Genomic DNA, 17177 nt, shown 5'->3' with positions numbered 1-17177 from the left:
TGGCTATAAAAGTTTCTCATTAAGGGTAAATGGGTAAAATGAACGAGTTTAAAATTGAATTATTTCCAAATTTAGAAATGTATCATTTGTTTTGGAACAGACTAAAAAGAAAGTACCTTATTTAATATGAAACGGAGGGAGCATCTTTTTGGACATTTTCAGCTTGATTAGTATAAAATTGTATCCGAAAAAAATAGTGAAGGCTTTGCCAAAAGGAGGGCATGAGGTCAACCACTCTAAAATTATGGAATTCTAGTGTTCACGAAGTAAGTAAACTTGGGGGAGTTCAATAATACTTATTTGATTAGGTTTGTCTCACCGTCATATTGGTAAAGTTTGGTTATGAAGCCATATTACTTTGGTATAATTAAAGGTCGAGCTAGAATTTAAAATTTATGGGTTCTGAAATTGTTATAAATTTATAATTCATTTTAGTTACTAGATTCGCAACAAAATATTTATATATATTTAATGGATTTTTTAATACAAATAAAATGCTTAAGCAAAAGCTAATGGATTTGTCCGTGTCCGTAAGTAATACACTACCCCCAATCTTAATTGCAGCTAGGAGTGGCAAACAGGCGGGTCGGGCCGGATATGGTTCGGGTCGATAACGGGTAATGAAAAAACGGATAAATTATCTGACCCGACCCGACCCATATTTAATACGGATAAAAAATGGTTAACCGGAACCATATTATCCATGACTTCTTGCATATGATTACTTTTGGGAGAATTTTTAGTCTTTTTAACTTGAGGAATCCCCAATTTGAGGCTTTATAAATGTAAAAGTTAGACTCATTGATTATCCATTTTCTAAATGGATAATATGGTTCTTATCCATAGTTGACCCGTTTTAAGAAGTTCATTATCCAACCCATTTTTTAGTGGATAATATGGATAGTTAACTATTTTCTTTTAACCATTTTGTCACCTCTAATTGCAGCCTAAGCTCATGCATGGTACTATTGTTTCCTTTGTCCCAAAAGAACGTGTACCATGTGAATTTGTATTCTATACTATATTATTTTTCTCTTCCTTTCCGCTGAGAATTTGACTAATTTGTTATACACTTTCCTTCTTTAAAAACTTATCAGTCTAGAAACTCATATGCTATCGTCCTTGCCCCGCCTCACCAGCCCCTCCGTCACTGGTTTTACACTAATTTAGCGAAGTAAATATAAAGTTTTACAACGATCACAGTCTTCCAATTTTAGCCAGATCCTTTTAATCATTGGTTCAATCAATTAGTGACTCATATTAAAATTGACTTGTTATTTTTTATCTTATTACAACAAATTTTGAAGCTAGTAGTCGGTACTGTGTGTATTTTTATATTGTGGAACACTACTATACCATTTCTTGATTAACCAACCACAAATTAGATAAAATCAAGATATTACTGTAAAAAAAGAAGAAGATAAGACCATGATGTAACAACTATTTTATATATGTTGGGTTTTTAAGCTTGGTTTAGCTTAAAAGAGGGTGAATGGAAATGGAGGGAAAAATAAAATTTTGAGTTTTCCTCCTTAACAAAGGAACATTGTCCCACAATGAAGGAGGAAAGCTCATTTGTTGAGTATATATATGATTACACCTCTTCTAGCTCTTAAAGAATTGAGAAGAAGGCAAGCCTCGCGCCGTCATCGTCGCTTGATCGGCTTCGGCTTCGGCTTTGTTAAATATTAATATAATATTTACTCCAAATCGACCGTTTTTATAACAGTAATTTAAAGTTTTCCTCCGATTTTATTTTTCCGTTTTATTTTTGTGTAAATAACCATAGTTATTTTACGTGAATGGTCATCTTGAAGAGTTGCACCTCTTCATTTAAACCCAACCTGCTGGCTATATATAGAAGGTCATTCCTCAGATTTTCCTTACGAAATTTCTGAATTCTCCTCTTCCTTTCTGCATTGTTTTCTTACAAAACAAACAACGTAAGTGTGATTTGCTACCGCCATTTGTGTTCGTTAAAACACTGGGATTTAAAGTACCGCTACACCAATGTGTAATCCATTCTATCTTGGGAGAAAATAATCTATAACCTCAGGTACTATGAGGAGATTAAGTTCCATAAGGAAACACTGTGAATTTAGTAGGCTCAGATTAATTTCTATTTCTTCTACATTTCTGTTTATACGTTGTTTTCTTCTCCAAAATTATTTTACAAATACAGTATACCAACAAGCTTAAGGAACTTAATTTTATATTTTGTATGTTTGTTATACATACTGTTCTAGAGACTAAAATCTGTCTGATTTTCTATTCTCGTTTTGGAGATTAAAGCCTTCGTGGTTTTCTACTCCAATTGTTTACTTGAACATATATTCTGTTTTAGTTTATTATTTGTTATTTAGAGATTAAAATCCTAGTAATTTTCTACTCAATTGGAGATTAAAATCTACATGATTTTCTACTCCAGTTTTATTCGGTTTGAAGATATAAAAAATTTGTTGTATATTTAATATTTGTTTCTGTCATTTTTTTACAGAAACTCTAGAAAATGAACACTTTCTCATGATTGAGGCGTGAAAACATTCTGATTATTTGTGCAAGAATTATATTCTTAGCGGATTGGAGGGTGATCTGTATAACGTCAATAGTAATGTGGAGACGTCAAAAGAATTATGGATTGCGCTTGAAAAGATATACAAAACTGTAGATGTCGGGTTGAAAAAATTTGTTGCCGCAAAATTTTTGGACTACAAAATGGTAAATATCAGGTCTGTTATTACCCAATTCTAAGAATTGCAAGTGATTATTCACGATCTCCTTGCTGAAGGTATAAGCCAAATTAGTTTCTGTTGAAAGTATTAATTATATTATTATTACTAATATAATTTGCATTGAAGGTCTTTTCATCAATAAAGCATTCCAAGTTGCAGTAATGATTGAGAAGTTGCCTCCTTTGGGGAAGGATTTCAAAATTACTTGAAGCACACATTCAAGGAGGTGTCGCTCGAAGATCTTATTGTTCTGTTGAGGATCGAAGAGGACAACAAAGTTGCTGTAAAGAAGGATCGTGAAAACTCAACAATAATGAGAGAAAATATTGTTGAGGATGTTCCACAAAAATAATAAAAAGAGGAAGAAGCCTTCTGGACCAAAAAGCAACCCAAGCAAGAAGCGGTTCAAAGAAAATTACTACAACTGCGGGAAAGCTAGACACAAATCTGCAGACTGTCGTACTCCAAAGAAAGACAAGAAGAAGGGCCAAACAAACATGGTTAAAAAGCATGAGGATATTGATGACTTGTGTGCTATGCTCTGAATGCAACCTGATGGGAAATCCTAAGGAGTACTGGAGCCACTCTCCATGTTTGTGCTGTTAGAGAAGTGTTTGCTATATATGCTCCCCTTGGACCCGAAGAGACGCTTTCTATGAGAGATTCTGCAACTGTCAAGACTGAAGGATGTGACAAGATATTTCTAAAAATGACTTCTGGCAAGGTGGTGACTCTGAACAACGTCCTTCATGTTCCCAGTATTAGGAAGAACTTAGTCTCTAGTGCACTTATCGTCAAGAATGGGTTTAAGTGCATTTTTGTATCTGATAAGGTTGTAATAAGTAAGAACGAAATATTTGCAGGAAAATATTACCTCAATGGGGCCTTTTCAAACTGAATGTAATGGTCATTGAGAATAATAATATTTCAGCTTCTTTTTACTTACTTGAGTCAAATGATTTATGGCATATACGTTTCGGACATGTCAATTATAAAATCTTGCGAAAAATAATTAATTTGGAAGAATTGCCTAAATTTGAATGCGACAAATCAAAATATCAAATATGTGTGGAATCTAAGTATGTTAAACATCCCTATAAGTTAGTTAAAAGGAATTCAAATTCTTTAGACTGAATTCACACAGATATTTGCAACAAGTCAATACCATCTCTCGGTGGAAAGAACTATTTCATAATATTTATTGACGACAGTACTCGATATTGCTATGTTTACTTACTTAATAGTAAAGATGAAGCAATAGATGCATTCAAGCAATACAAAATTAAAGTTAAAACGCAACTTAAGAAGAAAATCAAAATGATAAGAAGTGATAGGGGTGGTGAATACAAATCTCCTTTTGAAGAAATATGTTTAGAATATTGAATTATTCATCAAACAACGGCCCTTTACACGCCCCAATCCAATGAGATTATGGAAAGAAAGAACTGTTCATTAAAGGAGATGATGAACGTTTTGTTGATAAGTTCTGGTTTGCCACAGAACTTATGGGGGAAGCCATTCTTACGGCTAATCGGATACTAAATCGAGTACCCCGTAGCAAAACGCAATCCATTCCATATGACAAATGGAAAGGAGGGAAAAAAGTGTGGGGATGTTTGGAAAAACTGCAAGTTCCCAAACCCAAAAGGATAAAGATAAGACCTAAAACCGTTGATTGTGTTTTCATAAGATATGCGACCAATAGTAAAGCATATCGATTTCTGGTTCATAAATTAGAATATCCCGAGATTCATAATAATATAGTTATAGAATCAGATAATGCTGAATTCTTTGAATATATATATATATATCCGTATAAAAAGGAATATGAGTATATTGGTAAAGGATATAAACGACCTTGGGAAGAAATAAAAGAAAGTACATCTAATCAGGAGGATCCAAGACGTAGTAAACGCCAAAAAACATCCACTTCATTTGGACCAGATTTGGTGACTTTTTTATTGGAAAATGAGCCTCAAATATTTAAAGAAGCTATATCTTCTTCAGAATTATTATTTTGGAAAGAGGCAGTCAATAATGAAATAGAATCCATATTGAACAACCATACATGGGAATTGGCTGATCTTCCTCCTGGACATAAACTGTTGGGTTCTAAATAGATTTTTAAGAAGAAAATGAAAGATGATGGCGCTATTAATAAATATAAGGCAAGACTTGTGGTCAAAGGGTAGAGACAACAAGAAGGTCTTGACTGTTTTGATACATACTCTCTAGTTACAAGAATTACATCCATGCGAATATTAGTAGCATTAGCTACAGTATATGGTCTTGAAATTCATCAAAGGGACGTTACGACATCTCTCTTAAATGGAGATTTGGAGGAAGAAATCTACATGGAACAACCTGAAGGATTTGTGATTTCAGGTAAAGAAAAAAGGTATGTAGAATTGTTAAGTCCCTTTACGGACTAAAACAAGCACCCAAAGAATGTCATGCGAAATTTGACCAAACAATATTGTCAAATGGTTTTAAGATAAATGAATGTGATAAATATGTGTATATGAAAAATATTCCAAATCACATAGTCATTGTTTGCTTATATGTGAATGATATGCTGATAATGAGTAATGACATTGCCAACATAAATGCGACTAAGCGTATGCTAACTAGCAAGGTTGATATGAAAGACTTGAGAGTTACCGATTTAATTTTTGGTATTAAGATCCATAAGACTCCTCAGGGTCTGGCATTGTCACAATCTCATTAAAACAGTTCTTGGAAAATTCAAGTACTTAGATTTTAAAGTTGCAAAGACTCCAATTGACGTGAATCTTGCACTAGCAAAGAAAAAAGGCCAAAGCATATCGTAATTGGATTATGCTCATGTGTTGGGATGTTTAATGTATATCGTGAATTGTACACGACCAGATATAGCTTGTGCTATAAGTAATTTGAGTCGATACACGAGTAATCCAGGTCAATCTCATTGGATGGCAATGAAACGAGTTTTGGGATACTTAAAACATACTCAGGACTTTGCTTTGCACTACAGTAAATATCATGCTGTGATTGAGGGATAATGTGATACAAATTGGATTACCGGTTCAACTGATTCTAAATCCACAAGTGGATATGTATTCACTATTAGTGGAGGAGCGGTATCTTGGAAGTCGTCCAAACAAACTTGTATTGTCCGCTCTATATTGGAGGTTGAGTTCATAGCTTAGATAAAGTCATTGAAGAAGCTGAATGGCTTCGAAATTTCTTGGAAGATATTCCATTTTGTCCCAAACCGTTGGCCCAAATATGTATACATTGCGATAGTTAAGCAACAATTGGAAGAGCTGAGTGCTTTATGTATAACGATAAATCTCGTTATATACGACGAAGACATAAAACCGTTAGGCAATTTCTCTCTATAGCAATTATCACGATTGACTACATAAAGTCAAGCGATAATGTGTCAGATCCACTTATGAAAGGCCTAACTAGAGAGGTAATTGAGAAATCATCGAGGGAAATGGACTGTGCCCGAGGACAGGCCATTGTGGCGGTAACTCTACCTAAAAGACTGGAGATCCCAAGATCTAGGTTCAAGGATGTCAAACAAAATCATAAATGACTGTCCAACATTGTAAGCTAAAATTTTTTGGTCCATTCTCGTGATGAGACAATGTTCAGTACCAAGTGTTGATACCCAATTTTGACGCTCATATTTTTAAAATAATATATATGTTTTCAAATAGCATATTTGCATCATTATTTTAATTTATAAATTTTATACACGCATTTCCATAATTTTCAGAGCTTTTAAATTGATTTTCCTGCATTTAAATTACTTAAATATTTATTAATTACTCCTTCAAATTATCTCATGATGACTTAATCACATAAAATTATTGTTTGCACCTATAATATATGTTTTAAATATTTTTACTTCATTTTATATAATTATAATTATATTTTAAGCCATTTGCCCAATTTTTGCAGTAGTAGCATGCATTCACACATAAATGTTCTTTACTTATGTTATCTATATCAAAATAGTATTTTATATTTTATAATACTAATTTATTATATTTAATTATTTTAATGCATAAATAATATTTTTACTTATTTATCAGGTACTTTATAAATTATTTTCGTGTATTTAAATAATAGCCTAGTTTTAAAATCAATTTTGGACCAAACAAACCCCAAGTCTCTGGCCCAACCCCTCAAAGCCCAATCCAAAGGACCCCTGTAATTACCCGGTCGGTAACCCATTCCATAAACCCGACCCAACCCAATTTTTAATCGGCCCATATCGAACACCCCATTTTTAAATCCTAAACCCTCTAACCCTAGGGATCATTATCCCAGCCCCGCTACCCTTGAACTCTCCCTGTCTCACCTCTCTCTGAAGAACCCTAGTGCCGCCTCCTAAATTTTCTGCTAAATTTCACCTAACATGGGATTTCATGGCCGATTCTTGCCATACATGACCTCTCTTTGGTACCGATTACCTCTCTATATTGCTTGCCTAAACATTACAAGCAATCTTGTAAGAATCGAACCAAAATTGGTTCAAATCCTTGACTTTTCTGTTTATTCTTTCTATGTTCATCATTTTCTCTTTGTAAGTACGATTATTTTTCTGTATCTCTGGTTGGTTCTTACTTACTCTAAATTATGGTTTTTAGATCACTTTAGACCGGACAAAAATTAGTTCGATTCTCTGAGTTTTAGTGTTAATTGTGTATATATTCATCCTATGTTACTATTTTTATGTATATTCCGTTGATATTTGTTTTCCTAAAAACTAGGGTTTACTTATTTGCCTAAAATCCGATTCTTTATTAATTCTGTATGTTATTATTTCCTTATTTGTGTTTGATTTTACAGTTTTTCTTGTTTACTTGTTCAATCTCTGCTCCTATATAAACCCCTCCTCATTCCCCTTTAGAACAGACTTGAATCGCGATAATCCCACTAAAATTTAAAGTTTTGTTCTGTGGTTCTTTCATATTGTTCTATACTCTGGTTCTTGGCCGGCTGAAAGCCAAGGCCGGAAACTCTAGGTTATTGCGATTGCGGATATTGTTCTTTTTTTTTTCCGTTTAACTGGTGAGTTACTAAACCTTTGCAATTTCGTTCCCACGTATCTATGATTTGCATATGCTCTCATCTCTGAAGTTCATGACCTTATGGTTTCTGGGTTATTTTTTATATGTGACTTTGTTAACTTTGCACTCGTTTTAAGTCTCTTTAGTATTTTAATTTCACCTAAAATAAGGAACCGCATTTGCGTAACCGCAGATGCGAAATTTGAGGTCGCAGGTGGGCCGCAGGTGCGAGATTGGGTTTTTAAGTGAGAACCGTAGAAGTGGCTCCCCAACCGCAGAAGCGGTATCGCAGATGCGATTATTTTACCGCAGATGCGGAAACAGTTGGACAGAAATATGAAATTTCGAGGGTTTAGTTTCAAAAGTTGGAAATTTAATTTGGAGCTCGGGAGAGGGCAATTTTGAGAGGAAATTAAAGAGGATATGAAAATTCGGATTTGGTTATATTCCATTAATCTATAGTTAGTTTCATCATTTAAATTCGGATTGGAGATGAAAATTGGGGAAAAGTTGGAAGAAAGTTCTTAGACCTAGAATTCGACTTTTGGTTGGAAATTTGACCTTAGATTTGGATAATTTTGGTATGCATGAACTCGTGAGAGTATGAGGATTCTGAAAATATAAATTTTACCTGATTCCGAGACGTGAGCCCGATGAGCGTTTTGGTCATTTTACCTAATTTCGCGTATTAGCTTAGAATTTCTCTGTAGAATCAGTTACTTGAAGTGTTATTTACATTATGCAATTGAATTGAATAGATTTGGGTCATTTGGAGTCGAGTACTCATGGCAAGAGCGTGATTTCGGATTGATTTTTGAGCTGGTTCGAGGTAAGTGACTTGTCTAACCTTGTGTGGAGGACCTTCCCCTTAAGATTTGGTATATTTGGTAATTGAAATGTCTTGTACGTGAGGTGACGAGTGCGTCCTTGTGCTAATTGTTGTAAATTCGGTTTTCATAAAGTAATTACTAGTATGTTTTCTTTCCTTTTTTTTATTACTTGCACTATTAAGCATATTGTTAGCTTAGGAAAGCATGTCTAAGTGACTTGTGTAACACTCCTCAAATTATAAAAGTTTCGAGACACGCTAATTATAGAACTAAATTATTATTATTACTATTATTTTTATCTTGCCTTTAGTGAAATATATATATGTATATATATGTGTATATATACACTTAAATAATTGAATATACAATTTGAGGAATATTAATAATTTTAGTATTATTATTATTAAAAGTGGGTATCATTATGTATTAATTAAGTTTAAAAAAAAATTAAACAAACAAAACGAAGAGGAAAAATGCACGTGACCTAACCATAAAGTGGCTTTTAAAAAGGAAAACTAAGGGGGTTTAATGCCCTTAACGAAACAGAAGGCATTCTGTTTTAAAAACGCAAGTCTGAACTTAAAGCCTTCTGCGAAACGGAGGCAGACACAGAGTTACTCACGCACGGAAAAATTCTAGGGTTCTTTACCAATCACTAATTCTTGAACTCAGGTAAGTAAATTTCCCTATTGTCAATTATCCTATAGTGGTAATAGGTAAAATGGAATAGTTAATTCCCTTCTTCCTCTATATTAACAGTAAATTCCATGTTTAGGTGTGAAACTTTAAAATTGATTAAAATACACTGGTTGTTGTAGAATTGATTGTTTGACTGGTGTCAAGTGGACTGGGGCCTACATATTGGCTCGAGAAGTATTGAGGTGAGTTGATATAACCCTTTACCAAAGTGGTTTAACTCACAAAAGTATGCATGCAATGTGTTTGATGAATTGGTTAAAAGAGTGAATATGTACTTAATTGAAGTGTGTGAGTTCCTATTAGCTTAGAATTAATTTTTTTTGTTAAAGTTAGCTGAATTATTTTGATATATGTGCATAAATTTTCAGATTTTTGTGTCATTTTTATATGTCATTTTCATGTTGAAAATTCATGAAAAAGCAAGAATATTTAGAAATACTTTTGAATGTTTATTTCATTCTTATGCCTTACCTTGCATTCAAGAATTTTAGAATAAGTATGTTTGAAAGATTTAGACTTGAAAAGTCACAAGAAGAAGTTTTAGAAAGAAAAGATTTTTGGGAGTATCCTTTATTCTAAGAAGGGGTCATCGTCCAGGCCGAGGGTCCTGACCAAGGCGTTGACTTCCTGAAACTACTTGTGCATAAGTAGGGAGCACACGAGCCGAGGGTCTCGTTACTGAGAAATTACTTAGCCATGCTAAGGTATGATACATGAGCGTTGAGAACCATAAAGCGAGTGGCACCTCGTGGATTGGGCCTATTCGATCAGGTTGGGATCGAACCCGTGCCGATCATACGGTGACCGAGACAGAATTAAGACAGGATAGTTGGAACTCCCAAAGTATAAAGTAAAGTATTTTTTTTATAAGTAAGAAAAAGAAAAGAATTTCTTTTAGAATATTCATAAACTGCTATTATGTAAGCGTTTAGAATTATTCTTATGAGCTTTATGTTTTACATGCATTTAGAGCCCTTGCTCGTAATATATATGTTATTAAAGTTTCGCCCCATGTTGTTGAGACTCACTGAGTACAATGGATAGTACTGACGTTCTCTTTTGGGAACCTACGTTGGTCTGCGGTACAACGGAGGAACCGGATTTGCAGGCGAGCAGGCTACGAGTTAGGACTTCCTTCTCTTCTAGTGCTATTGGTGAGCTCCGCTTTTGTTTGTGGAGTATTCCTTAGAGTCATCTTTATTTAGTTATTTCTTTGTTACTTAGAGAACTGGCCAGGAAATTTCATGTCCTGAGCAGTGCGTCAGTTTATCAATAGAAGCTTCATAGTCATAGTCGTTGGGTTAAGATTCAGAAGTTTTTGATAATAACTTAGCAGTAGTTCATTGGTTACTATGAATAAATTTTGGAGTTGATTTATTTAAATATTTAAATTAATCAAAAGTATTTTGCTAGAGTCTTTCCTTATTGCATATAAAGTTTGGAGTTATAATAGATTTGATAAGCAAAGATGGTTTGCATGGTCATGTTTAGTGATCGAGTGCCGGTCCCGGCTTGTTCAGAAAATGGATCGTGACAAACTTGGTACTAGAGCCACAGGTTTATGGAGTCCTAGGGGTCTATGATGTCTTGTTAGTAGAATCTTATTTATGGGTATGAAGTGCGCCATACTTATAAACAAGAGGCTACAAGCATTTAGGAAAAGTCTCATTTTTTCATACTTTAGATCTTGCTGTAGATCCTACCTCTAAGAAACTATCTAATGTATTCGTTTCTTTAAAACTAGCAGAAATGGCTCGTACTCGCAACTCTGACACCGACACTCAGGATGCTGCTCAAGAAATTATTGCTACTATTGTGGCTCAAGGTAGAACTAAGAAGGCTTAGACTCATAAAAGGAGGGGAAAATCCACAAAGGGAGTCCAAGTACCCCGGGTTGAACAAGAAGTAGGGGTGGAGCATGATGATCCAGTACCGCCCCCAACATCAGCTCCGGCTCAGGCAACTATATTTCCTGAGGTGGGTCAGATGTTTAATGCTGTCAACAGTGCTATGGAGATGTTTAAAGCCTTTATGGCCAACCAGAACGAGAGAAGAGATGAGATTCCACCTCAATCAGCTAGACAGAACAATTCCGAGTCCTCAAGAGTGAATGAATTTTTGAAGTTAAGTCCTCCAGTGTTCCATGGTTCTATAGTTGATGAAGATCTAATTTTATGGATGAAGGGTGTCAAGAAAGCCATCCGAATGATGAAAGCATTTGATAATGAAGCTGTGGAGCTGGTTGTTTACCAGCTTAGAGATGTGGCTGGCGCTTGGTTTGAGATATGGGAAAAGGAAAGAGATGAAGATGATGGTCCACCTACTTGGGAAGAATTTGAAGAGGCCTTCATAGCTAACTTTATCCCAGAAGAGGATAGGGAAGCTAAGGCTACAGAGTTCGAACAGCTCAAGCAAGGGAATAAAAGTGTGCAAGAGTACTACATGGAATTCATAAGGTTAGCTAAGCATGCTCCTCACATGGTTAAGACAGAAAAAGCAAAGATTCGCAGGTTTGTTGGCGGTTTAGTTTACCACGTTAAGGATACAACATCAGCTGCAGCAGTAGGGATGACAGCCTTCTCCTCTATTGTGGGATTTGCCAAGCACTTAGAAAAAGACAGACAACATAGGAGAGAAAAAAAACATAACAAGAAAGCCCGGACAGCGGGTAGGTTTAATGGTACATCCAGCGGAGGTGGAAGGGATTCCTCTAATAAGGAGTCATTAGCACCAGCTCAGTCCAGTCATAAGTCAGGTGGTGCGTCTTCCTTCAGACGTACTTAGAGTTATGGAAACCAGTCTCGCCAGAATCAGAATTTTAGGACATCATCCTCATATAGCCAGAGCCATGCTGAGCAACTTTCACAACAACAAGGTCTTTGTGGGACATGTAAGCGGCAACATTCAGGTCAGTGCAAGCTCGGGTTTCATGGTTGCTATCATTGTGGAGACATTGGTCATATAAAGGCCAACTGCCCAAAGTTAAGACGTAATTTTAGTGGGGGATCAGCTCGTCCTTCTAGTTCCTCAGCTACTATAGTTGCACCACCTCAGGCTCGCAGTTCTCATAATCAGACCGGGCATGGAGCAGGTAGAGGTGCAGACCGAGTTACTCAGGGAGGGGGACAACCCCGTTTGGTTGCCACACTTGATCGTCAGAGTGCGGAGGCATCTGCAGAAGTTATTACAGGTATACTTCTAGTTTGCTCACAGAATGCTTATGCCATAATGGATCCAGGTTCAGCATTTTCATATGTGACTCCATACTTTGCAATTAACCTCGGATTAGAATTGGAACAACTTAGTGAGCCATTCCTAGTATCTACTCCAGTTGGCGAGTTAGTGAAAGTCACAAGAGTCTATAGAGGATGTATAGTTTCAGTCCAAGGTCGCAACACCAAAGCTGATCTCATAGAGTTAGAAATGGTGGATTTCGATGTGATCATGGGTATGGATTGGTTATCTTCCTGCTATGCCATGTTATATTGTCATGCCAAGATAGTCTGCTTCCAATTTCCAAATTAAGAAGTCTTAGAGTGGAAGGGTAGTTCAGCATTGCTTGTAGGTAAGTTTATTTCTTATCTTAAGGCACAACGAATGATCAGTAATGGGTGTCTCGCCTATTTGGCTCACATTATTAATCCAGAATCAGAACCACCAACTCTTCAGTCAGTTCCAATTGTTAGAGAATTTCAAGAAGTTTTCCCAGATGACCTTCCTGGACTTACTCCCGAAAGAATCATAGACTTCGTCATTGATCTCATGCCAGGCACTTAGCCCATATCTATACCTCCTTAAAGTATGGCTCCAGCATAATTTAATGAGTTGAGAGAACAGTAGAAAGACCTTCTTGACAAGGGCTTCATCAGGCTAAGTGTGTCACCATGGGGTGCCCCAATCTTGTTTGTCAAGAAGAAAGATGGGTCTCTCAAAATGTGCGTCGACTATCGGGAGTTGAATAAAGTTACAATTAAGAACAAGTACCCACTGCCAAGAATTGATGATTTATTTGATCAACTTCAGGGTGCAAAGTACTTTTCAAAAATAGAATTGAGGTCGGGGTACCATCAGTTGAGAATCAGAAAAGAGGATATATCTAAAATAGCCTTTAGAACTCGCTACGGGCACTATGAATTTCTAGTAATATCCTTCGGGTTGACAAATGCTCCAGCTGCATTTATGGACCTCATGAACAGAGTTTTCAAGCCATTCCTTGATACTTTTATTATCATGTTTATAGACAATATTTTGGTATACTCTAAAAGCAAGGAAGATCATGCAGAACACCTTAGAATAGCCTTGCAGACCTTGAAGGAGAATGAGCTTTATGCCAAATTGTCAAAATGTGAGTTCTGGTTGCAGTTAGTGGCATTCTTAGGCCACGTGGTATCTAGTGAAGGCATAAAGTAGACCCTCAGAAGACAGAAGCAGTCAAGAACTGGCCTAGGCCGACAACGCCAACCGAAATCAGGAGTTTCTTGGGGTTAGCTGGCTACTATAGAAGGTTTGTAGAGGGGTTTTTCTCACTTACAACTCCATTAACTAAGTTGACTCAGAAAGCAGTTAAGTTTCAGTGGTCAGACGCATGTGAGCAGAGTTTTCAAGAGTTAAAGAAGAGGTTGACCACTACACCTGTGTTAACCTTGCCGACAGGTTCGGGTGGGTTCATAGTGTATTGTGATGCCTCCAGAGTTGGTCTTGGTTGTGTTCTTATGCAAAATGGAAAAGTTATTGCCTATGCTTCTAGACAGTTAAAGAATCATGAAAAGAACTACCCCACCTACGTCTTAGAGCTTGCAGCAGTGGTGTTTGCATTAAAAATATGGAGACACTACCTTTATGGCGAGCATTCTGAAGTGTTTACAGATCACAAAAGCCTCCAGTACATTTTCAAGCAAAAATAATTAAATTTGAGACAGAGAAGGTGGCTCGAACTATTGAAAGATTATGACATCAATATCCTTTATCACCCGGGCAAAGCTAATGTGGTAGCAGATGCACTTAGTAGGAAGTCAATGGGTGTCTTGGCCTATCTTGCAGTACAAAGGCGATATTTGTGTCGAGAAATTTAAAAACTAGTAGATAATGGAATTAGGTTGGATGAGACGAAGAAGGAGATATAACTGCTTATGCCTTTGCGCAATCCTCCCTTGTTGCGTATGTTAAGGCTAAGCAAGATGAAGGTCCGTACTTAGTGAAATTAAAAGAAGGAGTCAGAAGCACAGAAATCACTGCTTTCACTCTAAGAATTTAAGGAGTTTTGAAGTTGAATGATCGGTTATGTGTGCCTGATGTAGATGGTCTTAGGAAGGCCATAATGGAGGAAGCTCACAGTTCGAGGTACTCTATCCACCCAGGTGCTACCAAAACGTATCTAGATTTGAAAGAGTTGTATTGGTGGAAAGGAATGAAGAAACAAGTAGCAGATCATGTGGCTAAATGTTTAAATTACCAGCAAGTCAAAACCGAGCATTAGAGGCCTGGTGGCTTAGCTCAAGACATAGAGATACCACAGTGGAAGTGGGAGATGATTAATATGGATTTCGTCGTAGGTCTACCTCGCACATACCGTAAACATGATTCAATTTAGGTTATTGCAGACTGACTGACAAAGTCTGCGCATTTCCTACCAGTAAAGACGACAGATTCTGCAGAGCAGTATGCGCAGTTGTACATCAAAGAAATAGTCTGATTGCATGGTACTCCAGTTTCAATCATATCTAACAGAGGCCCTCAGTTCACGACACATTTTTGGCAGGAATTTCAGAAAAGATTAGGTACCAAGGTCAATTTAAGCACTACTTTCCATCCACAGACCGATGGCCATGCAGAAAGGACTATTCAGACTCTCAAAGATATGATGCATGCGTGTGTTATAGATTTTGGAGGTAATTGGGATGATCACTTGCCACTTATAGAATTTACTAACAATAACAGCTATCAGGCCAACATTGGTATGGCTCCTTATGGAGCATTATATGGGCGGAGATGTAGGTCTCCAGTGGTTTGGTTTGAACCAGCAGAGGTGCCATTAATTGGTCCAGAATTTGTTTGTGAGGCCTTGGAGAAAGTTCAGCTAATTAGAAAAAGACTTAAAGCGGCTCAGAGTCGTCAGAAGTCTTATTCTGACAAGAGGCATCATGAGTTAGATTATATGGTTGTTGATAAGATGTTTTTGAAAGTTTCACCAATGAAAGGAGTTATGAGGTTTGGTAAGAAAGGGAAACTTAGCCCTAAATTTATTGGACCTTATGAAATTCTAGAAAACAAAAAGGAAACGTGGCTTATAAGCTAGCGCTACCCATTGAGTTGTACTCTGTTCATCCTGTCTTTCATGTGTCTATGCTTAGAAAGTACATTCATGATGAGTCGCATATAATACATGTCGATACCATAGAAATTAAAGAAGGCTTGACTTATGAAGAGGTACCTATAGAAATTCCCGATAGGCAAGTAAGAAAGTTAAGAACAAAAGATTTAGTGTCGGTAAAAGTTTTGTGGAGTAATCATGATTCAAAAGAAGCTACGTGGGAGGTCGAGGAAGATATGAGAAAGAAATATCCATATTTATTTGAGGAAAAAGGTATGTGAACCTAAGTTTGGTTTGATATTTATATTTCATTTATTAAATACAAGTTAGCAAGTGTTTCTGTCCTTCCTAGATTATATTTAGTTGTTGTAGTAATTTAGTTATGTCGTAGTATATTTAATTCATTAAAGTGATTTACTTGTGCTAAAGTTATTGTGCTTTAGATTCTTGTTAGTTATTGTGGTACCACCTTGCCGGAGTATGAGTAAGTAATTTATGAGCTGCATATGGTGCCTATGAATGGCCTGTCATGGTATATTTGGTTGTTGTTGATGTAGTCGTGGTATTTGTGACAGGGATATTTTTGGATAGTCCAATTTACAAGTGAAACTCTGTCGAAATTTTTGAAAATTTAGGGAGTTAGCCAAAATTTTGAGTCCCTTGGAAGAATGAGTAGTGCTAAGAAAATTCAAGAGGATCAAGGACCTAAGGGATGATTGTTAGCTTAAGAATAAGGCCCTTGCAACATTCGAGGACGAATGTTTTTAAGGAGGGAAGATTGTAACACTCCTCAAATTATAAAAGTTTCGAGACACGCTAATTATAGAACTAAATTATTATTATTATTATTATTTTTATCTTGCCTATAGTGAAATATATATATATATATATATATATATATATATGTGTGTGTGTGTGTGTGTGTGTGTATGTGTATATATACACTTAAATAATTGAATATACAATTAGAGGAATATTAATAATTTTAGTATTATTAATTATTAAAAGTGGGTATCATTAAGTATTAATTAAGTTAAAAAAAAAGAAATAAAATAAAAATTAAACAAACAAAACAAAGAGGAAATATGCACGTGACCTAACCATAAAGTGGATTTTAAAAAGGGAAAACCAAGGGGGCTTAACGCACTTAACGAAACAGAAGGCATTCTGTTTTAAAAACGCAAGCCTGAACTTAGAGCCTTCTGCGAAACGGAGGCAGTCACAGAGTTACTCACGTACGAAAAAATTCTAGGATTCTTTACCAATCACTAATTCTTGAACTCAGGTAAGTAAATTTTTCAATTGTCAATTATCCTATAGTGGTAATAGGTAAAATGGAATAGTTAATTCCCTTCTTCCTCTATATCAACAGTAAATTCCATGTTTAGGTGCGAAACTTTAAAATTGATTAAAATACAGTGATTGTTGTAGAATCGATTGTTTGACTGGTGTCAAGTGGACTGGGCCTACGTATTGGCTCGAGAAGTATTGAGGTGAGTTGATATAACCCTTTACCAAAGTGGTTTAACTCACAAAAGTA

The 17177-nt window shown here is 36.0% G+C and overlaps 1 protein-coding gene across 1 annotated transcript; it reads left to right on the top strand.

Annotated features, from left to right (window-relative positions):
- Positions 1-11313: 11313 nt before the first annotated feature.
- Positions 11314-15622, top strand: LOC138869476 (uncharacterized). Its single transcript, XM_070147096.1, has 7 exons — positions 11314-11641; positions 11696-12103; positions 12236-12828; positions 12916-13096; positions 13568-13713; positions 13884-14132; positions 15086-15622. Exons 1-7 carry the CDS (start codon positions 11314-11316, stop codon positions 15620-15622), a joined length of 2442 nt encoding a protein of 813 aa, XP_070003197.1.
- Positions 15623-17177: the final 1555 nt, after the last annotated feature.

This window comes from Nicotiana sylvestris, chromosome 5 (genome assembly GCF_000393655.2).
Source record: "Nicotiana sylvestris chromosome 5, ASM39365v2, whole genome shotgun sequence".
Lineage (NCBI taxonomy): Eukaryota > Viridiplantae > Streptophyta > Magnoliopsida > Solanales > Solanaceae > Nicotiana > Nicotiana sylvestris.
Note: the sequence above shows the minus strand (reverse complement) of the source record. Positions and strands in the feature narration are given on the sequence as shown.

Excerpts from the sequence above, each read along its gene's own strand:
- LOC138869476 (XM_070147096.1), top strand. The coding sequence starts at position 11,314 with ATGTTTAATGCTGTCAACAGTGCTATGGAGATGTTTAAAGCCTTTATG. Across the intron at positions 12,104-12,235 it reads TGGTGCGTCTTCCTTCAGAC|GTCAGTGCAAGCTCGGGTTT; the intron begins GTACTTAGAGTT and ends GGCAACATTCAG. Across the intron at positions 14,133-15,085 it reads TCTTAGAGCTTGCAGCAGTG|GAATTTCAGAAAAGATTAGG; the intron begins GTGTTTGCATTA and ends CATTTTTGGCAG.